This window comes from Hipposideros armiger, unplaced genomic scaffold (genome assembly GCF_001890085.2).
Source record: "Hipposideros armiger isolate ML-2016 unplaced genomic scaffold, ASM189008v1 scaffold_388, whole genome shotgun sequence".
NCBI classification, from domain to species: domain Eukaryota; kingdom Metazoa; phylum Chordata; class Mammalia; order Chiroptera; family Hipposideridae; genus Hipposideros; species Hipposideros armiger.
In genome coordinates this window covers 895,660-922,170 of record NW_017731738.1, presented here as the reverse complement: position 1 = coordinate 922,170, position 26,511 = coordinate 895,660, and the positions used below count along the sequence as shown (strand labels likewise).

Sequence of the window (26,511 nt, the reverse complement as noted above, 5' to 3'; positions counted from 1 at the left end):
TAACATTTTCTCAGTCTTAATAGGGATGACTCCTATAAGTTTTCTGCACTGAGTCTATAAATTTCCCACTTGTTCCCTCTTTCTTGTCACCCAGCAGATACCCCTCAGTTCTCCCCTACTCAGGTCATCCCCAAGTCATGTCAGAGAATAGATATGGGCCCTGTTGAAGGTTGAAATAATCTGCAATCAGTCATCAAGTGCCCAGCAACATTGAGCCACACACCAACAACTTAAGGGCTGGATATAAACTTGGTTTTGGAAAAGCTTTTTGGAAAAAGAGATGCTTAAAGAACAGCTGACATAGATCACTGTGTAGTTAAGGCTTTTGGTTTCATCCACTATAGCAGCTTTCATCTTTACTTTATCCTAGATCTCCTAAGGAAACCATTCACAAAATGTTTACTAAACAGTCCATAAAGCCTATATTCACTAACTCCTTCACTCATCAAACATTTATGGAATACCTTGTGCGTCAGGAATATGCTAATCCCTGAAGAGGAGAAAAAGAGGAAAGGATACAAGAAGAAAAAAACAGGCACAAAAGAAGAATAAACTCCTCAAGCAAAGTTTCACAGACTATAATATAAGTACACAAATTAAAATATAAAAATAGAATTGTGCACTGACAGTACTCAATAAATGTTTCTTGAACTAAGTACCATAAGAGAAGTACAAATGAAGGTCTACAGAAATTTGTAGTAAGGATAAATTGCTATCAGCTGGGGAAATATGGGACGCTTCCATAGGAATGAGTGGTATTTGAGGTGCTAAGGACAGGCAGTGGCCAAGTGGAGATAGGCGAAAAGTATTTCAAACAGAGGAGGAAAAAGTGGGAAAGCATTTGACTTGTGGGGGTGATGGGCAAAGGGAAATAGTGGGAGAGAAAACTCTAACGATAGGCTGTGGGTGAAGATCATGGAGGGCATGAACCAAAACTGAAGAGTCGTTATGATGAAAAAAACTTACTTGCAAATAATACTTCCCCGGGATTTACTATGACAAGGTTTAATCTGTAGAGCACAAGCTATTGCTTTCCACATTTCTGGCTGGCACTTCTTAATGTCAAGAACAGGTATGTTGATAAATGGCATCTTTATGCTTCCTTTTTCCCATAGCTTCATGTCATTCATGGCTCCTTGGTCTGATTGAGCATTACAACTCCTGAAAAGTTCTGTTGGCCTGAAGAGAAAAAAGGCCAGAAGAAATCAAGAGGCAATTATTTTCTAGAGAGAAGCAATGCGTAAAATCCTGACATACAAATAATTAGGAAAATCTCGTTTTCTTAAAGAAGAAAGTATATACAACCCATCAAAGAATATCAATACCTGATAGCATGTTTTCTTTTTAACATAGATTTTTGTGAGACAGTTAAAAACTTCAAAATGCTGTGGACTATCATCTCTATGCATCCATTTCTTTCATTTCACAAAACAAATAAGCCCAAGTTTTTAAAATGGAGGTAGTATCTCCATTTTAAAAATCAGATGCACAGATTTTATGGGTACAGTTTTATGTGATTTGATAAATGTGTACATCCATATAAGCATATCCAAATCGATTAAGCAGTATTTCTATCTCATCAGAAAGTTCCCTTGTATTCCTGTCCAGTCAATGCCTTCCCTGCTGACTGCACCCTAGAGGCCACCACCATTTGTACCTATATCACCAGAGATTAATTTTGCTATTCTAGAACTTCATATAAGTGGATTCATATTGTAGGTACTTTGTGGGTCTAGTGTCTTTAGCTAAACAATCTTTCTGAGATTCACCCACACTTTTGTGTATACAAATTGTTTGTTCCTTTTTGTTGTTGAGTAGTATTCCATTAAATTCCAGTTTGTTTATCCTAGTGGTTCTCAAACGTTTTGATCTCGGGACCCATCCATACTCTTAAAATGATTGGGCTCTCAAAAAACTTTTGTTTATGTGGGTTTTATCCACCAATATCTATCATATTGTAAATCAAAATTGAGATTTATAAAGTAGTTATTAATTCATTTTAAATGACAATAAACCCATTACATGTTGATATAAATAATACCTTTATGAAAAATGTTTTTTTTAAAACAAAACAAAAGTTAGTGAGAAGAGGGCATTTGGATGACCAAATTGTTCACAAGGATTTATTTTGCAATGCACTGTTTGCACTGGTGGTAGAGTAGAAAGGAGAGGGCAAGAATGGTAGGCTGAAGCCAGAGGAGATTCTCTGAATTCTAGAAGTCTGGAGTACACCTAGATTAGAAGGAACTTTGTTATAGTGTTTCCTTTCCCAGAGGTGATTTACCAGATGGAATACAGCATTTAAAGATGAAAGCATAAAGAAAGACGATTTCCTTTTAACTTAGCAAAACCAAAATCAGATTATAGTGGTCTTTTCATTTATTTAAAATCAAGATAATCAATGATAAAATATTTCCATTCTATGTACAATAATTTGTCCCCACCTGTTGTTAAAATTAGTACAGTAAGTAAGATTCCTACAGCCCAACTGGCAAGGTTCCCGAACATCTGCTAAACAGGTCAACATGGACACTTCCACTGGATTATATTCACAAAAGCGATCAAACTCTTGCCAACTCTGTGTGTTGCCCCAGCTCATGCTATAAAGTTTAGTGCACAGTTCCCTGAAACAAAAGCACAAATGCAGAAACATATAGATGAACCAAATAATAAATATTTGATTTGCATAAAATTTGAACTCTGAACTATACTTTAGAATATATATGAGAAAAAGTACAAAAACCAAAGACTAATATCCTATCTCTTAGAATTGAGAGTCAGAAAAAGTGATCTTTTCCATGAAAAAATTAGTCTTCTTTTATCATCCATCTCTTTCCTTTTAGCCATGGTTGCTATAAAGCCCGGTGTTAAATTTAACGTTTAATTATAATATTTGTACATTTTCGTAATATTTTTGGACCATGCACAGTTGACCCAGGGTAACTGAAATCACAGAAAGTGAAACTGCAAATAAGGGGGGGAGGGGACTACTGTATATATGATACTCAATAAATATTTTCTGGTTGAAAGAATGGAAGATTTTATATATTTTAAACTCGTTATACAAGGCAAGAATATAACATACATTTGCTAGACTTAAAATCGTCAATTAAAATGCTATTTTCTACTGGTTTTAATAAAGGAAAACAAGATACTGACCTACATGTTGAAGTGTTTGCTTTAGAACAACAATGCAATTTAGCCCCATCAAGGCCTGTAGAGGGAGGAGGGTGTAGAGTGACTCCAGGGTGAACAGATTGTGAGCTTTCAAGGAAACACTGCCAAAGAGGATCCTGAGGCAAGGGCTGGGTCTTACAACCCTCGATGAGGCCATCGACAATCTCCATTTCTGTTTTCTTAGACATCAGAATTCTCTTGCAGGCATTTTGGCAAGCGTGGTCTTCAGCTCTGTCACAGCAATATAAACCTACGTTTTCAGAATATAAGTGGCTTCATTAGCTAGTTTTATGTCATGTACTGCCCAGGACAGAGGAACATGGTGGTGTATTGGAAACCATCACTTCTCTGAGTCATATGTCAATATCTGCAGTATACAGAGCCTACCAAATTCTCTCTCCATTTCTTTACAGTATAATAAATAAAGGTATTTACTAGGTATACCTATAGACTAGGTATCTATTACCAGAATTCACTACTGTCTCAATCATGGGATCGCTAGCTCCATTCCCACAAAAATGAAAAGTCATCTTCTACCTAAGAAATCTTTACATGCAAGGTATTTTATGTCCTTGGAAAAGGTATAGATCAAACTAGAATTATTTCATGCAATGATTGCTTAAAAGGGATTATATCTGGACATAATGAGAGAGAGATATGACTAATTTTAATAGCAATAACCACAAACACCATTATTTCATCACATTTTGGTACAGAAAGCTTTTATATATCTGTGCCAATTAATTAATCTAAGTTGTAATTGAAATAATACAATTTAAATTACATGCCCCAGACTACAGATATCTACAAGACTTGACTTCCCTTTTACAAATTATTTTACCAAAGATTAAAATGAGAGGAATACGTCCCTTTTACTTACTATCTGTTGGGTTCCTCATTGGATAAGATTGGGTATAATTGTTCACACAGTGTATTAACTGTGGACTAATAGAGGCACAATAATTTTCCACTGCTTTGATCTGAGATGGACCAGGAGAAGAGTCTGTTCGAAAAATGGCTTGACAGTATTCTCGGCAGTTTGTGTGGTGGCCTGCATAGCTGCAACAAACTGAGCCCACTGGAGGGGGTAAAACAAAGAAAAGATGACATTGAAATGGAAACAGCTATTTGCAAACATTAAATCATCATAGCAATGATAGAACAATGTGTGTCTTTTTGAATTTGAGAAATAAAACCAGGCCATAGAAGACTAGTATTTAAAATCAGCACTACTGCAGGCACAGCTATGGGGACATTCTGGTGCTCACAGGTGTAAAAAGTCAGTATGGTCAACTTACTATTCGGCTCCAGTCCACTGGTTCTCAACAGGAGCAATCCCACCACCCCTGGGAGAATCTCAGTGCATATGAAAGTGTTTCTGATTTTCATGGTGACTTGGGGACTACTGCTGGCATTTACTGTATAGGGGTCAGAGCGGTTAAATGCTCTGCAAAGTACAGAACAGTCTCACACAACCAACTCCATCTCCCAAAATGTCAATCGCACTCACATTGAGAGCCACTGGAACAGCTTCTTTCCACATTAGATTTGTGGAAATTTATAAATAAAGGTAAAAACAAAACACACAAAACCAAAATAAACCCCCAAATGCCTCACATTTATAAAACAGGACCAGTAAAAAGTGGGAGCTATCAGGATTATTTCATAAATTTGACAATTATGTAACTGTGTCTTGAAACTAAATCCCAGGAGAGCTATACTTTTTGAATACCTGCAAGAATATGCCTAAATTGAAACAGTCTTCACCTCACAACTGATATGATCTGCTTCAATTCTGGAAAGTAAAACCCACATTTGAAATACATGTGATTCTGGATTTATATAGTATTTTTAGAAACCAAGGGGACCACTTAAGGTATCTGGGACAGACGTGGGATTTGCAATGGAGAAGAGCAGGAGACATTCACAGGAGTGGCTAAGGGGTCTGTGGGAAGCTGAAGGGAGCCACGGTAAAAGCATGGCAGGAAAAGATTAAGAGAAAGGCAGGTAGGAAATCTCTCATAATTATTAGAGATGGTTATGGAAGAATCAGAATCAGGTTTCTGGTACATTCCACAGACCGGGGAATGAGCAGGGGATTCAGGCAAGTTCCAGAAACAATGATAATGAAACTGCTTCATACCTATTGTGCCACCTGAGTTTTTGATTTGTAATTACTACCAAACTGACTGTGTTCATTGCTGAATCGCTGATTTTTAGCACAAAGAACAATTATTAATGGACACATTTAATACTGTCAAATGCAATGAGGATAATGGGAGGGTTGGGGGGATGCTGAGTACAGAAGAGACAAGTGAGAACAGGACAAGGATGCCTATCTTCTGAGTCTCCATTATGCTAGCTTCCTCACCAGTGCGGGGGGACAGAAGATTGATTACATGCCAGAGACATCAGGGAAATCTTGAACTAAGCCCTGGTAAGAAAGGGTAGAAAATAAAGTACAGACAGCTAATGTTTCTTGGTAGAGTTTGATATACCCTGCTGCCACGTTAATCTAAACATCCCTTCATTCCTCAGATGTGCTTCCCATCTCTAACTGCTCCCACTATCTCCTTCATCTGGAATGCCCTTCCTCCAGTCTCCACTGTTCACATCTTGTCCATCCTTCAAGGCCCAGCTCAGCTATCAATTCCATGAAGTCACCTCTAAGTACCCCTGCAGGATGCAATCCCTCCTCCCTATAAACTCCTGCAGAACTTTTATCAGTGACTATCCCATATCCACCATGTCCCAGAGTTCTTTGTGTACAGGCTGTGTGCCCTATAGATGTACACTTGCCCTGCATAGAGCAAGTAGTCAATGAGCATCTGCTGAGCAAATTGAGAGGCAGTCCTCTGCAAGTGCTACCCTGTATCACGTGGGAATGCTTAACTTCTGAAAGTGATCCTATTTATTCAAGTGGGGCATGGTCTTCCTCTAACACATCTAGCACTAGTATCTGCTATGGAAATCTGCAGTTAGGACATGGGAACTGTTCTAATTCATGAAGGGCCTGAACACCCCAGAGGAAAGCACCTGGCAGAATCCTGCTGGGCACATTCCTTCAGATGGTTTACAAACTGCCTAAGTTACAATGCTAGGCTGGTCTTGGCAACATTTATAACAGCTAAATAATATTCTGTAAACCATGTTTTACTCTTTGGATGCTTGTATAATCAACATATACTTACTTTCATTTCTGCTAATGCAACTGAAAAGAGCATTCTGTAAATTAAAGAAAAACAAACAGAAATTAACAACAACCACACAGAATTTCTAACTTTATTCCATTTTCTGGTTATATGAAAATCAGGATATCAAACTATTTAATTCTTCTCTAAATCCAAGACTGAAAACAAAGAAGATAGAGATGGCATCCTGGTGAAAAGGGAAACCGTCTTCTAGCACATACTGGGGATCAAGATTATCACCTGAGCCATAAGCTGACCACATTATAGCAAACCAAGTTTAGGTAAAGCTGTACCAATGTGGGTATGTGGGAGAACCTACAATGTATTAATCTCAATTATTTCTTGCAGGTATATAAAAAAGCTTCCAGAAAATGATATAATAAAGGACCTTTAGGGAAATATATATTTCATATAACCACTGCATTTGAGAGTTGAACGGACCTTAGTGATTATCTCTAATTTTTCTCAAACTTGGCCATACACTAGAGTCATGTGGGCTTCTTAGGTCTTACTCTAGATAACAGAAACAGAATCTGGGAGTGAAGCACAGAAACCTACATTTTAAACAAGGATTCTTATGCAACTATCCTGGGGACAGGATTGGGGAATCTCTCTGCCATTTTACAGATGAAGAAACCGTTTCCTCAGCAAGGGAGAAACTGTCCCAGGTCACAGAGCAAGTCAAAAGCAGAGCCTGAGACTAGAATTTGTGGTTATAGTGCTCTTAGATCACTGTTTACAAAACATCACAAAAGTCATTGCAAGGAAGACAAGGAGAACAAGACAAAAACAAAAGCCATTTAGATATTCAGGGCTGGTCAGCTGTGATTAACATCACTCAAAATTGGAAGAGAATGAATTATTAAAAGAAACAATATGGGCACAAATAAAAGGTAGATGGAAATCAAGTGCACCCTTATTGTTGAATAGAGATGATTTTGGCTGTTAAATTTTAGCTAATTCACAAGCTGGCTATATGATCTGGACTTTTTAAAGAACCAGCTTTATTGATATTTAAAACCTAGCTTCAGAAATCCATCTGTGTAGTTGTATGAAGTTGTAGTACACTCATTTTTTTCTAATAAATAATATTCTACTGTAGGAATAAATTACACTTGATTTATCCAAAGCAAAACAAAACACCAAGGCCTCATAGACGAGGGCTAGTGAATTCACCTAGTATAAATTCTTTCTGCTGGAGATTTCATCAAACAATATAAGAATAGTGAAAAACAAATATTTTTGGTGTTTTAAAAAAACACTGGTTTTGGGTTCACCGGTTTCAGGAACACTTTCCATAAAATGATCTAAATCAATATTAAAAAAGCAACCTGCTACTAGCTTTCCAGCCCCTTTGGGTGAATACAATTCTCATTGCCCTTGTCTTTTTTTTTTAATTTATTTTTTATTGAGGGTTATTGGGAAACAGTGTTTTTTCCCAGGACCCATCAGCTCCAAGTCAAGTAATTGTTTCAGTCTAGTTGTGGAGGGTGCAGCTCAGTGGCCAATGTGGGGATCGAACCAGCAACTTTGGTGGCATGAGCACTGCGCTCTAACCAACTGAGCTAACTGGCCGCCCTGCCCTTCTCTTTCTAATAAGCTGGTGGTTCCTTTTGGTTTTGGCTCTTTTGATCTTGTATCTGACAAAATGTGTTTATTATCTTGATGGTCATCCTAGGTTGCATAGCCTGATTTCCATTTTTGGTATTTTTCTAGTTATTTTTAAAGTCTCTAGAGCACTGGTTCTCAACTGGGCTTGACTTTGCTTTCTAGGGGACATTTGGCAATGTCTGGAAACATTTTTGGTTGTCACAACAGGGGACAGTGAAGAATATGTGTGCTACTGGCATCTAGTTGGTAGAGGAGACCAGAGATGCTGTTAAACATCCTACAGTGCACAGGACAGCACCCCCACAGCAGAGGATTATCCAGTCCCAAATGTCAATAGTGCCAAGGTTGAGAAACCCTGCTCTAGAGACTTACATATTTGTTAAAGCTAGATTTTTAAAAATTTGACCTTACAAATAAAAGAAATATGACTAGGGGTCATCCTGTGGATTACTTAGCTTAAAGGGTACCAAAGGGCACAAAACCTGAAAAATGTCAGAGATCATCTAATCTAACTCCTTATTTGACAGAAACCAGAGACTGAGGCCTAGAAAAGAGAAATACGCATAGACCCTAGTTTTCACCCACACTAAGATGGTCGAGTTGAATAGAAAGAGGCCATATAGCCTGAAAGCCTAAAATATTTGCTGTCTGACCCTTTACAGAAAAAGTTTGCCAACACCGATAATAGGAGGGCACAGCTGTCTCCCTTGATGTCGCATCCAGATGTTCCCTAAGTATCTCTCATTTCTCTTAATGTTCATGAGAGGCCCTTCACGCATAGGTCTACCCTAATTTGTTGAACCAAAAGCTTTATTTCCACATGGCAGTACCTCGTGTTAATAAATAGTTTATTTATCTCTATCTTTATCTTTACCAATTTTAAGGTTTAAAAGAATGGTCCTTCATTCAAGTATACCAGTATTTGATGAATTTATCAATTCTGTTGCTTACTTTACATTCATCATGATTTCAGACTCTAGTCATAACACCCTCTTTGACAAAAGATTTCTAATTTTATGTAACTATATCTAGGTATAAACTATAGCTTAGGTAACTATACCTATAATGTATAAATTATAGGCAACTCTACCTTTCACTGCTTAAATTATTGTGATTAGCTTGACAGGGCTTAAGACATACACATAATGAGTTATGGCATTAACTTATAGTTTCTTCATTTCTTAAGAGAGCCAGCCAGTCTTGGGGTCTTCAAGTCAATTCTTAAGTCTTTCAAATGTCTGATCGCCACCTGGTGGCAAAAGCAGGAGGTAACTGAGGGTTTATACTTGGAGCCTTGTTTGACCTGCCATCAATACTCAGTGTAATAGCTCCCTCACCTCACTCATCTCACTCTAGAATAGATCAAAGTTAGTGGTACTGCGGTGAGGATCTACTGCAACCTGAGAGAACCAAAGAACATGTCAGATACTGGAGTTGACAGGGTCCCAAGAGATCTTCAAATCTAAAAGCCTTCACTATACAGCTGGACATTATTGTGATAGTAGATACAATCCAGTAAGATCCTACTTGACACTGTCCATAGGTTGTGAGGCTTAAGGCAAAACAATGTATAAGGAAACCAATTTTACCATAGGCCAACTGATACAAACAAGGGTTAAATTCCTACAGCATTTCTCATCAACATTATTACAAAATGATCTTGAACAAAATGACATTATTTGAGGATGTGGTATATTCAGTGCTTTCTTTCCTCATTCAAAGAATGCCTAATTCATAGACATTTATACAGGGTTGCCACATAAAACTGCTATTGTATTTATTCTGAAACAAAGAACCTCTGTAATTCAGCTGTCCGGAGTGGAAAAAAATGCTATTAAAAATGCTATCTATAAAAATACTAACGTTAGGACCTTTTTACAGGCAACAAATTTGTGTTCATCCTTTAAGTCTTACCTGCTCTGTGAAGACTTCCCCATTGCCCTGGGCAGGGGTTTTTCCTCCAGCTCCAGTGTCCCGTACAGACTTCTAGCAATGTACTCATCTCACTGTATTATAAGAGACTATTTGAATTTCTCTCTTCTCATGGACTAGACTATGAGCTTCTTACAGATAGTGGCTAAATCCTTTTACCTTTGTACTCGGAGAGCAGTACCTGATACAAATGAAGTCTATCAGTGGTGTGTATCAGTTCAATGAATGTTGAGTGAATAAATGAATGACAGATGCAAAGACAATTGAGACAGAGATTCTGCCCCCAGGAACTCAGTGTAGCATTAAAAAATGATATGTGAATAGAGTTACCCTATAAGATAACAAAAGCTACACTAAAGCATGTGAAGGGTTTAGAAGTAGCAATCAATTTCATGTATGTGGAGGGAAGTGGGATGGGCAGGGAAGGTTTTAAAAATGAACAATGTAAGTCAGAATCTGAGGCAAAGGTTGCAGGTTGGATAGGGGTAGTGGTGTGCTAGAATCAGCTATTTCTTTAAGGGTGGGAGTGGGAGGAACCCTGATTTGCAACATTTGCTGATGTTTGCGTCATGAATACCCCCATCATGGTTGTTTTCAAGTTAAAAAATGTGGTTCGCAAAATTCCTGAATATTTAACAATTAGTTCTCCCGAGTGGTAGGAGCCAGCTCCGACATACTACTGGATGGGTGTGATAGGATGGATTCTGAGAGGGACTTCCAGGTGGAACAGACAGGTTATACAATTACAATGAGCAAATAAAACACGTGGTCAATCTGGAAAGTTACAAGTTGCATGGCTGCTGAACCGGAAAGGAGGGAAGAGCCAGAGGCTAGACAGAGAAAAGTTTAGTGTACAGACTGAGGGACATGAGCTTTATCCTATAGGTGAGTCACTGACAAGTTTTAAGGAGGGAGTGGCATGACCACATTCGGTCTTTAAAGAGACCACTCCAGGAGAAGTGGAGATATAATAGATGAGAGGAGAAATTGGAGATAGCAAAGCTAGTTGGGGAGCTGTTGCAGTAGTCCAGAGTGGTATAAAGGCCTGAGCAAAGACAGTAGTGAGGACCCAGAATGGAGACTGATTTAAGATATATTTCAGAGGTAAATCTTTGGGGCTTGATAGCCAGTTATTTGCAGGAGATGGTGAGAAAGAGGAAAGAGTAGTCAGCACCTCTTAGGTTTTTAGTTTATGTGTCTGGGAGGACTGGGCTGGAACAACCACGCAAGTAATGTGAGAAAAATAAGTTTTGGTGTGTGTGTGTGTGTGTGTGTGTGTGTGTGTGTGTGTGTGTGTGTGTGTGTGTGTGTGTGTGTGGTCTTGTGTAGCAGAAGGGCAGAAGGGAGGGGAGGCAGGGCAGGGCAGAGGATAACAATCAGTTCTGCTGATTTGATATGCCAGCTGAACATCGACAGTATCTAGGAGTGATTCAGGAGTGCATAAAAGAGGCTCGCAAAGAAGATGCTGGAGTTGCCATCATATAGGGGCAAGTAAAGCTTGGGAATAGATGAGATTGCCTGGTGGGGNGGGGGGGACCTGGCCATTTACATTAGACCAGGTCATATCTAATCTGACTGGTCAGATTTCCCTATTGGGATGATCTCATTCAGGTGACTTCTGAGAAGAAAGGACTAGAGCAGAAATACACTAGCACAAAGAGACTAAATAGGAGTCATTCCTTTCCCCAAACTACAATACAAAATATGACAAAACAAAACAATAGACAAATAGAACATAACCAAGTTTTTATACTATCTTAAGCCAGTACTGCAGGACCTAATAGGTTTCGCTCTTTTTGGAGCTCATCAGCTGCAGGTAACGGCTCAAATCTACTCTGACCCAGTCAGTATATCTGTATAGCATTTTACCATTTACCAAGCCTCCCATTCAGTTTTCTATTTATTATATCCTGACAATTCGCAGAATTTCCGTAGCATTAACTAAAAGAAGCTTTACATTTAGGTCCTTAAGGCTTTGCTGGGGTAAAGTACTCCACAATTCTTTTTGCTAACCCTCCCAAAGCTGTCTCCTCTATTCTAAGAACCACTGCAGCACAGACCCAACCACACAGAGGTGTAGATTTCTAGCTATCCAGAGAATCCTGCTGGTCCCGACATCCCTGTACACTTCTCACTAAATTGGGCTATTTTTCATCCCTTTTTCTTTATGCTTCTGGTAGTAAATCTAGAGTCAAGGTTAATTTGAGAGAAAATGAAGCAAAAATAACATTAATACATAGAAGTCTTCGACGTAAAACATTTAATTTTGACGTTTCCTGAAGATACACTGTGTAGCCTGTGCAGGCACACATAAATTTGCACCAAACACTGGCATCCACGGGTAAGACGAAGTGTATGGTAAGCTACCATTTGTGTTACAGCGGCTAGATAGAGGAGGGCTATACATATATATTCACTTTCATATGTATAAAATATCTCTGGTGGCTTAAGGAGTCAGGTGGCTGCAGTACAAGAGGTGAGAAAGAGACTTTTTATTGTATACCATTTTGAACTTTGAGCCATGTAAATACTCAAAAAATAAAATTTAGCATAGACCTGCATTCTGCTCGTATGCACTCACTGCGTGTTGATTAGAAGACTGCTGACAGAATTGAGCCTAAAACATACAAGGCCGACTATCTTTGTTGTTGCGGTTCTTAGAGCCTCTTTTTTAATATCCTCAGAGTCTTCAATTTATCCAGCATTCTCATAGAATCAGAGCTCCAGGACAGAGCATTACTTTAGTTTTGTTTAGCAACTGTTAAGTTTACAACTTAAATGCCTTAAGATTTTAAAAAAGTGAGTCCTCACAAAAATATCTCCTACTGACTTTTCTTCATAGTTTCTCACCTTCCTTAATGAGATAACATCAAATAACCAGACTGAAAAAAGCTAGGAAAGGGGAAATGAAAATGACATTTATGAAAAGAATATAAAGGAAAGCACAGAGAAGAATCTGTGAAAGAAGAAACAAGCAAAAATCTAAGTTTGATGACAAATTTGTAGCATTGTACTTCAGTGGCTCATGCAGCAAATGGAAAGGTATTTATTATATTTATGGACATTATGTTAAGAGAATGGCAAGTAAGGTCTGACATAAAGGTACGAAATGGATTTATAAACCTGAAACTAAAATTTGTTTCATCAGTCATTGCCAGGTCTCTGGAAATTCACCAGCCTCACATCATCTTGATGTTTATTCTGACATTCAAGAAAGAAAATAACTCTCAAGCAGCCGATGGGTTGTTTTTGTTGTTTTTTTAAAGAATTACACTAGATGTCTCACACCTCACAGAAAACATTAGTTTTTACTTTAGTTCTAATCAGCCAGTGTGTACTAGTATGGCTATGCTGATGGTTTAACAGCCAGCATCTGTTCTGATTGTTGTTGCCTATGTAATTCCAGTTGTTGAATATTTTCAATATCATCCCTGATTCTATTGGGTTGTCCGAAAAGTCATGACGTATTTTTTCTGGTTTTCGTTGCAAAAATGCATCATGACTTTTCCGACAACCCAATAGCATCACATATCCATGAACCCAGGTGGCCTGACTAATATGTCTAGGTGGGCCAAGGACCAGGCCTGTAAAAATACATGGAGAACTTAGAAATGAGCATGCCCATGACACCTGAACATGTCCATGTCAAAGCTATCAAGCCACTGGTTGATTTGGTGGTTCCAATCAAACAGGTGTGATTCTGAAAGAAGTATTCTTAAGTACTGAAGTCCTCTTTCTTAGGTACTGGTCAGAATAAGAAAGCTGCAGAGTTGGGAGATCACTGGTCAAATCCTCTGTCCATTGCAGAAATCCCCTCCATAACACGTGAATCCAGCAAGCCTGTGCTTGAACATTTCCAGTGACAGGAAGTTCTCTTTTTCTTGGACTAACTCATTCCATTTTGAATACAAGTAGGGTCTTCTCCTACTGAAATGTCAGATCAGTACTTGGCTCCTCCTCTTCTGATTCCCTAAAGAAGCTATTTTCAAAACCCAACTTCCTACTTTTTTCTATGCTTTTCTTTCACAGACTTTTCTTCCACTCTCGAGGTTCAAGGGTTACTTCGCAGTTGACTTTGGGCATGATAGCCCCCTCATCTTTAGTACTGGATTCCTGACTACCTCTGACATATGGGCCCTTACATTTAAAAGGCCCTAACACTCTAACATGTCTTGTTAGGGAGACCACTTCATAGACGGTGTAGAGGTCTGACCACCACACTGTATTTCTGAAGCTGATGTTGAATAATATTGTATGTCAACTATAATCATATATACATACAGTCACAGGATGTGGAGTAGAGTGTGGGAATGGAGTCAATGGAATTGTAATAGATAAGTATGATATTGGGGGTGGGAGGGCAGTGGATGGGGGTGAGGGGTTGTTACTTTGTGAGGGGTGTAAAGGATAACAATTGCATTGTTCTGTACACCTGAAACTAATAATAAAAAATTAATAAATAAAAGGCCCTAACACTCAATATACCCCAACTTCTTTAAACTCCCTTCAAAACATATGTGCTATTGTTGCTGTGTATTAAAAAAAAAATCAATAATACATTATGATTGTTTTAATTAATCTGTGTGTGCTTTAACTTACCCACTTTGTATTATCATTCTTTTTCTTTTGCATTTCAAATAATTGTAGCTATTTTAGGACTTCTTTTAGACAAGGACTTCTATAAAGGGTCTAGTAATGGAAATTCTCTGTTTCTGTTGTTTTGAAGTATCTTAATTTTACCCTCTTTCTTGAAAAAAATTTTTTTGCTGGACATGGAATTCTAGATTGATAGTTATTTTCTTTCAGAATATTTTAGGTATCATTCCACTGTCTCTGGCTTCCTCTGCTGCTATTATATTAAGAAATCAGCTGTTAGTCTCTTTTTAAGGCAGTGTCTTTTTTTCTGATTGCTTTTAAGATCTTCGGCTACGGCTACGAGGTATGTCTGTAATGTATCGATTTTTTTAAAATCCTGCTGGGGATTTAAACATGTAAGCATTTAAACATTCTTTAAACACTGACTCTGCTTCTTTCTTTTTAATAGTATTCCAATTAGAAGACTTTCTCTGTCCTCCATTTCCCTTAAACTCTTTCAGCTTGTCCCACATGTGCTGCTATTCCACATTTCTTCAATTCTATCTCCTAATTCACTAAAAACTGTTTTTTATATTTCCTTGAACATCATCTCCTATATTCAATCCATCATAAAAATCCTCTTGATGGATTCTACCTTCAAATCTTATTTATTCCTGAAAACTCTACTGCTATCATCCTACTTTTGGGCCTTATCTGTTTTTAGCTAAGTAACAGGGTTTTGGGGATCTAAAACTTAGCCTGCACACAACTAAGATTTTAAGCTTTCTAAAATATTAAACTTATTATTTGTTACACTGGTCTCCTATTACAGAATCTTCATCCTCTCTACTTAATAATGAATTTAACCCTAAAATACCATCTTTCCAGGATCTGGTTCGACTTTGCCTGTATAAGCACAGATATCAGCCCCCAAATAGGCCTGTCTTCCTTTTGCACCCTGTACAAACCATGTGCATTTTTGCTAACATGCTTTGGATCCAGTCTTCTCATTATACCAATCCTTTCAGGCCTCTCTCTTTTGCAAAATTTTCCCTGATAACTCGCAACATGCTCACTCTGCTGATTCCCCTGAGCCCTTCTGTGAGCAGTATATATTTTAGTTATCTTCACTCAATTAGATACAACTCTTTACTTTTTGTGCTTTTTCAAACATATAAAATTGCCTCTCAGTATTCAATAAGCATTTGTTAATTTGCGTAAGAAATCAGATGCTGTAAAATCAGAAGTAACAATGTTTTACATTTAACTGATCTATCTTAGCATGGCTAGAACACAACAGAATCTTAAATGGCATTAAAAAAAATTTAACTTTATTCATGTAGGTAAATTTCTTAAGATACGCCCTCAAAAAGGATTCTGCAGCAGCTTATTAGTGAAGATAAACATTAGCTCTTTCAAATATAATTACTCACTCTCTAATCAAACAACACAAAACCATCTTTCAGGGTAAATGCCAACTCCTAAAATTGTAAGCCTAAAGGAATAGCTTACACATCTAGAAGTTCACCCCAGGGACCACATTAGTTTTAAAAAAAACCCAAAAAAACTAAAAGCCTAGTTTTATAAATTATTCTAATGTTGATAAACAACCAATCTGTTTAAAATAGGTTACACTACACCAAGCTTACCCAATTCACTTTATAACAAATAACCATTATCTCTAGGCTAAACTTCAACAAAAACCCAACTGTTATTTGGGTTTATAATGCAGAACCCCTCTTTCTGTATTAAAATACTCTTCTCTCTCTTTTTATTTCTAAATAACATATAAGAAATCAAATCAAGTCTTGAATTATCTTGAATAACTTGTAGGTTTAATGTTATACACAAAAGAACTCGCTCAGCACGTAGCTTTTTGGAAAACAGTTTCTTAATTCTAGGCCAAATAAGGGAAGATAGACTGGGAAAAGTAGACTACTCTTAGTATTTCTCTCATAGGACAGTGTTTAGCTCTCTTACCTTTCCTGTCCCGTCCTTCATCAACACATACTGGCAGCCTTCCTAGGGCAATGCGGAAATCCAGACAAGAGAAGGAAGCACACACTAAAATAATGGAGGACAGGCTACAGGAGATGGACAGTGTCAGACATCATGCGGGAGAGAAGAAGGAATTATCATAGTTAGCCACTTTGTTCAAGACAAACTACAACTAGTTATTTTAAAGGTAGAGAGATAAGAAAAAAAAAAGATATTTTACTTCTTTGTAGCAAGGCTCCTTTCAATAAGAACAGAGGAGAGTTTCAGTTAATTTGGAAATTTGTCTTCAGAGGACAGATATAACTTAGCAAACAGTACAAAGGGACAAAAGATAAATAAGACTGTCCGATTTAAAAATATTAATTAAGAGATATAATTATAGGCTTTGCGAAAAGAAAAAATATATCAGAACTATAATCTGGAAGCAGTTAAGAGAGTCAGTCTATCTTTCTTTTCCAAGAGAAGAGACTATTAAAAGAAATAGGAATTGTTTCAATGTTTATATATAAAAACGATGAATGAGACTGGCCAAGAGGCTCAGTTGGTTAAGAGCTCGCTCAAGATGCGACCTCTGAGCAGAGCAACAGGGTCACCAGTTCAATTCTCGGCCCGAGCTGAGCTGCCGCTGAGCTGCCAACAGGTGGCAGGATGGCTCAGGTTAAAAAAAAAAAAAAAAGATGAATGAGGGATATGCACTTAAGTACCCTTAATTACATGGTCTTATACTATGAAAAGCAAAAATACTGTCACATTTAACCATGGAGTTCTAGAAACAGAACAAAGTGGGCCCAATAAGGCTTTTCACATCAGGGACAATCTTCTGTTCATATTTGCATGATATAAAACACCTTCTCTACCCCTGCCCTAGTAACTGCTCCATCTAGATACCACAGTGCTCAAAATACCACCACTGGGAGACAAGAGTCCTTGAGATTTTATACAGCCTTTGTAATTTAGTACTTCCCCCATCTCCCCAAATGCAAGATCCTAGAAAAGTCTGAAGCTATTTACACTAGCAATACGATTTTGTGTCTTCAGTTAGAGGTAGTTTATAAAAATGAATAACTGGATGGGTCAAGGGACAGGAAAGGGGGCAAAACAGGATACGGAACCTAAGAAAAACTATTTTTCAACTCTGGGTACAACCAGTTGCTTTGTTATGAAAACGTTATAGGTTAAATCCTCTGCATATGCGATTTAGGCATTTCTTTAAAATTAATTTCAACAAAAATCAATTAAAGTCATAACATTTCTAAACAAGGTAAATGACCTTTTTGTCAAGGCTATATTTTCTGTAAAGTAAAAAGCAATTTATGTAAGAATGAATTCATTTTAAAATTTAAGTTATTTTATCAATTCTGATGGCATGTGAACAGTTTAATCAAGTTTGTTACATAAAATGCATACCTCATATTCTTTTCTGCAAACTTTGGAAATATCATTTTTTGAAGATGCCTAAAAGATAACAAATTTCTCCATTAATTTATTACACACGCTATTCAGCACAGGATAAAAAAACCACAAAAATTAATACAAGTCTACGTTAATTGCTAGTATAGTATTCTTTATTTCATCAAGGAAAGCCTATGTTCAAATATTTGAAAGTTCCTAAAATACAACAAACACATTTCATGCAATTTCTTTAAAACAAAACATCAGCCTCAGAATCTACGTTGATATGCTAGAACCACACTCTAACTTTTATGGCTTTTTCTCACATATTAACACAGTCCTTTTGTTATTTCAGATACTAGATGACTTTGAAGGAAATGTAAATCCGAAGACTTTCTTTTTTTAACTGAATTCTACTCTGTAGCAAATTTTCTGGTGAAGCTCTGCCAGGATATTTATATTTTGCTTTTTCTTTAACCCTTCATGCTGCAAGTTCTCATACTGACTTTTCCTCAGAAAAGATCCATGTATAACAGAGGGGGCAACTAAAGAGGGAAAGGCTATGCCTGGCAATTAACAAAACTTATTTTTATGTAATTCTCTTAACAAGTTTATGAAGAGATGGTATCTCTTCTACAGATGAGGAAACTGATGATCAAAGAAAGAACAAGTTATTTACCACACTTAAGTATGTATTTTGTATATAAAACAAGCCACAACAAATCTGCTGAGGGGTGCTAATTCTTCCATATAGTATCAGTCCATATTTAGAAATGTAGTTTCAGAGACATGGGCTCTGGTCGCTTGTTCTAGTCCCTCCTATCACTTAAGCTCATGCAATTTTGAATAGGCCAACTGGTGAGGATGAGGAGAGCAAGAAGCAGAATGGACTGGCAACTGTTTTATGCCCCACAAGATCAATTATAATTCCAATCCTCCACAACTCAGCTTCATCTCAGTGCCTGGAGGAGAGCAGCAGATAGTGAGACTGTGTGCTCCCTGAAGAGTGCTGTAGTGGTGTATGTGAAAGTGAAGGTGACACCATGTCTTACATACTCCTGTCCAGAGATCAGTCACTAGAAAAAGAGAATACGAGAAGACTTTCCAGTTGTGGTTTCTAAATTTCCCAGTTAAGTCTACTCCCACCACTTGGGAGTATGAAGAACTAGGAGACCAGTTTTCCCACTACTGTCTCAGGAACCGTTATGAAAATACATACAGTGAGGCAAAACTCAGGGGCCTAACTTGAACTGGACCAGAGAGATTAAATCAAAGAGAAGTTATAGTTCACTATAGGAATCATGCTCACCTTAGGAACAGAGAGGGGATATAAGAACACGCTCAGAGAAAACCCATTATGAAAGACAGAAGGCAAGATGAAAGCAAAATAAGCCAAATGTATCAACTTCTCTCAGCTAGGCATACCCTAAAATCACATGACCATTTGGTCACTAAGCATTGACTAAGTATGACCATAGGCAAAGTACAAAAGGCCTCAATTCCTAGAATATCCTTTTCCTTGTGTGGCAGAGAGAAGTTAAGAAAGAATAAGACAGGGCTGAGGGTCTTACAGTAGCAGTCATAATTGAAAAAGTAGCAAGTCTAAAACGAAGTGGTCTATGCAAGAAATATTAAATTTGTAGCTTTTATGAGTCACATCTCCAAAGGTATGAGGTGGGCAGGGTTCAAGACATATGCACAGCTAAAACCCAAACTCCATGCTGCTCAAGAGCCTGACGGTGCAGTGTTACCTGCTTGCATGCCTGTCGACACTCCAAGGTAATAGCCAGTTCACAGCAGCCTAAGCCAACCCAGCCATCAGACTTCTTAAACACACCTTAAAAACAAAATGTTCAAATGTTTTGATTGTAAGTAGTGACAAACACAAACAGCATGCCAAATTGGTTCGTGGATACTACTAAAAGTGAAAGGTGTCCACAGGATATCAGACAGAAAGGCCTCAAAATTATTAAACTCCTCTTCCCCACCTATTCCCAATGCTATCAGTCTTCTCAGGGTCCCTTACAGCAAAATTATCAGTCTCCCTGCTAACCCTAAACTCTCTACGTCATTCTCACTCTTGGATAGGTAGCATCTCTAGAGGTTAAGGAAAGCAAGGAGAGGCCTTCCTCACCTTTAGAATGTGAAGCAGAGGCAAAGACTCTAATTTAACTTCACAAACAAAAAAGAGGCCAAGTATTACTGAATTCAAAAATATTAAATACCTAGAATAGTGTAAAACCCATGGTGCTGTTTAAAAACTGATACTTAGTAAACAGACAGGAACATCTCCTGTGAGCCTGGACTGGCTTTGATGGTACGCTTCATCATGGGGCAAAATGGCTCTTATGGTTCAGTCTACGCACAGCAGCTATTTCTCCAACTAAATCACCATCAGGTATCCCAGTATTACTTTTTATAAGATGTGTGCTAATGTATTTCTAAGATCCCTTTTTGCAATCATAATTGTCAATGAATGACTCTTAGAATAAAATTAGGAGATATAAGTAATAATTATGAAAAGAGAAAAAAGGTTTATGCTTGTAGGGATCCTGCAAATTCCTCATTTCCATTAAAAAATGCTTTATGCTGCTTCTATGTAATACATAGATCTTCAAACCACTCATACATTAAATTAGATTATTATTTACTTTTGAAAAAAATGTCAGTGATTCAAGGCAATAGGTAACATAGCTCTCCAAATAAAACTAGGATTTAATACAAATAGAAGCATTCTGCTAAGAAACAAAACAAAACAAAAGCAATCAAGTGTCCCACAGATAGACATAGCTCTTCAATATAATTATAAACCACCTCAATTGTTACAACTGGTGAAAAAGACTGCATATCGTAAGCTTCTGTATCCCTACGTGTATTACGAGTACAAAGGGCAACAGACTCCCACCTAGCCCGATTACCTTGCATAGTTTCCTCTAAATCTTGGCTGTTTGCTATTCAAAAACACTTACATTTTAGATATAATTTTGAAAGGAATCAATGTCGGTCATAAACTTGGTGAACTTCTATAGCATAATGCAATATATTGCTATTTCCAAATACCCTGTGGCCTCTTAGAAAATATTAAATTGTTCAACAAGCATTTACATTTACTGAGCCTCTACTATGTACAAGGCACTCCATCAGGTCTTCTGTGGGCTGCGAAATAGATAAAATATATGACTTATCCCATTACGGAGATTACAGTTTGGTAAAAACAGCGTGCGCGCATGCGCGCTTGTGTGTGTGTGTGTGTGTGTGTGTGTGTGTGTGTGTGTGTGTGTAAATTCTAAACATTAGGTAGAAGGACAATTAGGAAAACAGGCAAAGATGATTACAGGAAGGCAAATAGTCCAAACTGTTTGAAATGCAAACTTCAAACTGTGTGACAGCCTTTAAAGTTCAGAGATACGTAACATATACTCCCTTTCTTCAAGACACTGGCTTTAACCAGGACTGGAAAATAAGCTTTAATCCTAGAAGACCATGAATGCTAGGCCAGGGAGTTTGGGCTTCATTCCAATGAAAATAGATGTCCCCTCAGGATTTTTTTGCAGGGCTGGGAGGATAGCTATGATATGTTAAAACACCAGTCAATTATAATATTCTAGCCCAAGAATGTAATAATAATAAAGGCTTGAACTAGGAGTAGAGAGGACAGACACAAAATTTTACAAGAGTAAAGTCAATGGAGCTAAAAAGAAAAAGCCGTCAAAGATAATTTGGTTTCCAGTCCAGCGTCACTCATAAGAGAAGACGATTATAAGATGAGTTTGGTTTTGGATTTGCACTTCAGATACCACCTGGATGCAGAGATCTAGGTAAAGATGTCTAGAAGTCACAAACAATGACTTGGATTTACAAGTTACTTTCCCAGAGCTGATTAGTTACCAGGGTGAGTGTGATGAGAGAAGGGATGAGGATTGCACACAGGAATAACCACAGTACATATTTGGGGAGGGAGAGGGGGAGAAAGAGAGAGCAAGGTGCAGTCACAAGGAGGTCAGTAATATCAGGCGTCACAGGGAAGTCAAAGAAGAAAGTACTGAGAAAAAGCTATAAGATGCAGGAACCAAGAGATATGGTGATCTTTCAAAAGACTAGTTTCAGTAGATGTGGATATAAGAGTACAAAGTTAAGTACTGAGTGAATGAGAATAAATTACACATTTGAAAATTTGTCTCTATGGAAAAAAGAGGACAGAAACTCAAGGGTATGCAGTAGGTTACAAGGACTATGACACAAATTTAAAAATCACAGTAAGTTTTTAAAAACAAAGTGCTAAATGTTACATTTTTATTGCTTACCTGGCAAAGATGAATTCATACAACTCCAAATTTCAACCTAAAATTGTAATCACCAAAAGGCTTTTATGTAGATAACCAGCTCCTAAATACAACACTTAACTTCTACAGAAATTATGTACAGATGATCTGATTATGCTTTTGTCTATACAGTCAATATTCTAGGATTTTATGAGTATCAACCAGATATTTAGGGGAAAAAAAATAAAACAAATGCAAAATATTGCTTTCTCTTTTCCCATCTTCCCATCTTCGAACATTGAAGAGTAGTCTGGTTACTCAGGATGACTACTGGAATCAGTGTTTCCAAGCACAAAGACAAAAGTGTCTGTGAATGACTATAGGAAATGTATCAGTCAGACTGTTTGATCCTCACCCCCCCACACACACATACATAATGTAAGCTACCATATCTAAAGAGGCTCAGCTCAGGCTTTTTTAGCCTGGTCCACGAGCAGCCAAACACTGAGGCTGGCCCAAGCATTAGAGGCATTTTAAGCTACATGATTCAGGCAGGCAAGCAATACATCTATCATATACAAGAAAATGAGAAGACAGGAATAATGAGTCACACCTTTTCCTATATCCCAAATACAACTTTTCAAAACCAAAGAAAATATAAAATTTAGTCATTATAGTTTTCATAAAATTGTCAAAATATAATAATACGTAAAATTCCAAGTTCCAGATAAACAAACTATTATAATGAAATTTAAAGACTGGAATAAATTTGTATTTAATATTGTTTTTACCTATATCACAGAATAAACAATAGAAATGAAAGACAATATTCTATCTAGCAATTTGTGTGATCTTTTTAAAGTACCTATTTAAATCCATCATTTTACTTTGACCCCAAACCCTATTCACACTGAAAATTTTGCTAAATCAAAGTAACTCATTAGACGGCTTCATTTAAACAAAAGCTTCCACAGTTAAGTTAAACAAGACCTACCATTGTTTCAGGGCAATAATCTGGGGCTCGCTGCAACAGATGCTTTAGTCGGGATTCACTTTTTGAGGAGAATATCTATTTGACAAAAAAAAAAAACACACGTTTTGTGGCATTTTTTTATAAGAAATAATAATAAGTAAAATTTATTACCCTCTAGAAATCTAGAGGTATCTAGATAAATATTCAGGTATCTAGAATATTTTGCAACTTCATTTTATAAATGGAAAACCTTTGGAAAGATCTAAATTAAACTGAGATAACATTTCTTAAAAGGTTAGTTAATTTGTCAAATAATCAAGAAAGTCCAAATATAGCAAGTCTAGACCCTATTTTCTTTTTTAAAGATTTTTATCGGGGAATTGGAACAGCGCTGGGGAACTGGGGAAGGGAAACAGACAAGTTGCTGTCCTTTTGTTCTTCAGTCTAGTTGTGGAGGACGTTGCTTCACTGGCCCAAGTTGGCAGATCAGTCGCCGGCTTCTGGACGGCCATTCACTGCGGCTGCTGGCTGCTCACGCTGGCTGCTGGCTACACACGGTAGCCCATGGCAACCCACTGTAGCAGGGGCTGCAGCCTACACTGTCGCTGGCCACTCATGGCAGCCCAGCTCCAAGTTGAGCTGTTGTTCAGCATCTAAGCTGTAGAGGGCAGTGTCACTGGCCCTCATATGTGGGATCTGAACCGGGGCCCTCTGGCATCCCAAGCCAGCTCTTAACCAATGCGCCACTCGGCCGGCCCTAGACCCTATTGTCTAATGACCAGAAATGAGAAGACCAGGCTACTAACCTGTTAGAAGACAGGGGAGGAAAAAGAACAATAAAATGATAAATTTATTCTAAACTGTTGTACAAACTGCTTTTAGTCAACTGACCACAATGAAAAACAGACTACGTATGTTACATCCTTGATATTGGTGAAGAACAAATTTATGAATAGCATTATGGAATAAACTTCTCCATAAAATGCCATAAAATATAGACAAAGCCATTTTTGTAATACAGATGCTGAGGAGCTGTCAAGTTCGAATAAACCAGGCTAACTGGCTCACTTCCAAGCAGGACTTTAATTAATACAATTACAATTTGATGTCTCAGTAAATTATAAATCATTACATATATCAGACAGAACTTCATGGTTACCTGCAAACAGTCAAGACTAAAATCCATGAATGCTAAGGGCAATGAAAAAGGATTTATCTCCAGTTAGTATTAGTAGCCATTTTTCTCCCAAACTACCAACTATTATATAATTAATAAGTGAAGAGAACTAGAATATCACCATTTTGCAGCCCCTAGTGAATTAATGCATTTAGGCAATTATCAACAATGACTGCTAACGTTACAAGAAGAGACAAACAGAAACAATACCACTTATGAGGAAGACTTAATAAACAAACAAAACAAAAACAAAACCTAGCCTGAATCTGATCATGCCTCTGGATCTGTTTCATAAGACAGCTGCAAGACATGTGTGGCTATTTAAATGAATTAAAATTAAATAAAATTTAAAATTCAGTTCCTCAATCTCTTTAATCACATTTCAAGTGTTCACTTGGCACAGGTGACTAGTGGCTACTGTTTTGGATCACACAGCTATAGAACACTCTCATTACTGTAGAAAGTTCTATTGGATAGCTCTGCTCTAAATCTACCTAATTACTAAAACATACAGAGAAAAAAGCATATTAAATGATACCACGGGGGTGCGAACAGCATAATTCAGTCAAAGGGAAACTCTGAGGATAAATGACAGATTTATTCATCAAATAAAACACAAGAAGAAACCCATAGTTCAAAAGATATTTAAGGGCTGGCCGAGTGGTGCGTTGGTTAATAGCTGGCTTGGGACGCCAGCTCTGAGCAGTAGGACCCCAGTTCGGATCCCACATGAGGGCCAGTGACACTGCCCTCTACAGCTAAGATGCTGAACAACAGCTTGGCCTGGAGATGGGCTGCCGTGAGTCGCCAGCGACAGCGTAAACTGCAGCCCCTGCTGCAGTGGGCTGCCATAAGCTACCGTGTGTGGCCAGCAGCCTGCGTGAACAGCCGGCAGCCGGTGTGAGCTGCCAAGAGCCGCAGTGAGGGGCCGTCCAGAGGCCGGCGACCGATCTGCCTCATCCAGGAAGAGCGCAATGATAATACCAACATGGGCCAGTGAAGCAACGTCCTCCACAACTAGACTGAAGAACAAAAAGGACAGCAACTTGTCTGTTCCCCTTCCCCTGATTCCCCAGAGCTGTTCCCCTCCCCCAATTCCTCAATAAAATCTTGGGAAAAAAAAAATTTCAAAGACATAACCAAAAAAAAAAAAAAAAGACATAACCAATTGCAATGCATTTATCTCACTTGGATCCTGATTCAAACTAAAAAAAACAACTTATGAAACAATTAAGAAATTTGAAAAATAACTAGATATTTGAATATCACATTTAAAAAGAAGTGATAATGGTATTTTCATAAGACTTTAATAAGTACTTATAAATTATAGATAAAAACTGAAAAATTATGGATCAAATGATATGACAATTGGAATTTGCTTCAATATAAACTTGTCTCAATATAATGAGGGTCGGAGGAGTGGACGGGGGTGTACATGAAACACAACTGGCCTTGACTTAATAATGCTGAAGCTGAATATGGGGGTTATTACACTTTACTTTTGTGTATACCTGAAAATCCCCATTATAAAAAGATAAAAAGAAAGGAAACATAAATGGAAAAAGAAAGACAACAAGGAAAAGCGAGAAAGAATAAAGAAGAGCAGAGAGAAAGGCGTAGCACATGACATTGGTAATGGAATGGAAAGAAGCACAGAGAACGCTATGCTTCCACTCATCCATCCCCGTTTCCCTCAACTCCATCTCCTCACAAAACAGAAAAGAAAGAAAAAAGAAAAAAAACCTACAATACTTCAAACAGTTCAGAACAGTGGAAATAAATATGAACTGAGCAAGCTCCTTGGCCTTACAGAGCCTGGTGTCTAAGAACATGGACTTGGTAATCAAACACATTTGGGTTTGAGCCCCTGCTCTTCAGTTAATGCCTTAGGGGCCTTAGCAAGTTATTTAACTTTTCTGTACCTCAATTTCCTCACCTATAAAATGCAGATAATAACATTATCTTCCTCAAGGATTCAGTGTGAGAATTAAATGAAATGATGCATTGTAATGCCTGGCTGGCACATAAGAAAAAATAAAATAAAAATTTGTTCCCGAAGTTCCAGGTTTTTTAACAGCTAACAAGCAAACTTAAGAAGTTAGATAATCAAGGGCCGGCCGAGTAGCACGATGGTTAAGAACTGGCTTGGGATGCCAGAGGGCCCCAGTTCGGATCCCACATATGAGGGCCAGTGACACTGCCCTCCACAGCTAAGATGATAAA

The 26,511-nt window shown here is 37.8% G+C and overlaps 1 protein-coding gene across 1 annotated transcript in view; it reads right to left on the bottom strand.

Annotated features, from left to right (window-relative positions):
- The window catches only part of RECK (reversion inducing cysteine rich protein with kazal motifs), a 64,552-nt gene that overhangs the window by 19,668 nt on the left and 18,373 nt on the right, over window positions 1-26,511 (bottom strand). The window contains exons 3-11 of the mRNA XM_019663375.1: window positions 23,133-23,207; window positions 22,181-22,217; window positions 19,628-19,713; window positions 17,892-17,939; window positions 6,369-6,402; window positions 4,058-4,255; window positions 3,160-3,427; window positions 2,445-2,624; window positions 967-1,179 (exon numbers count right to left, since the gene is read on the bottom strand). Of these exons, the coding sequence (XP_019518920.1) occupies window positions 967-1,179; window positions 2,445-2,624; window positions 3,160-3,427; window positions 4,058-4,255; window positions 6,369-6,402; window positions 17,892-17,939; window positions 19,628-19,713; window positions 22,181-22,217; window positions 23,133-23,207 (1,139 nt within the window). The remainder of the gene's footprint in view (window positions 1-966; window positions 1,180-2,444; window positions 2,625-3,159; window positions 3,428-4,057; window positions 4,256-6,368; window positions 6,403-17,891; window positions 17,940-19,627; window positions 19,714-22,180; window positions 22,218-23,132; window positions 23,208-26,511) is intronic.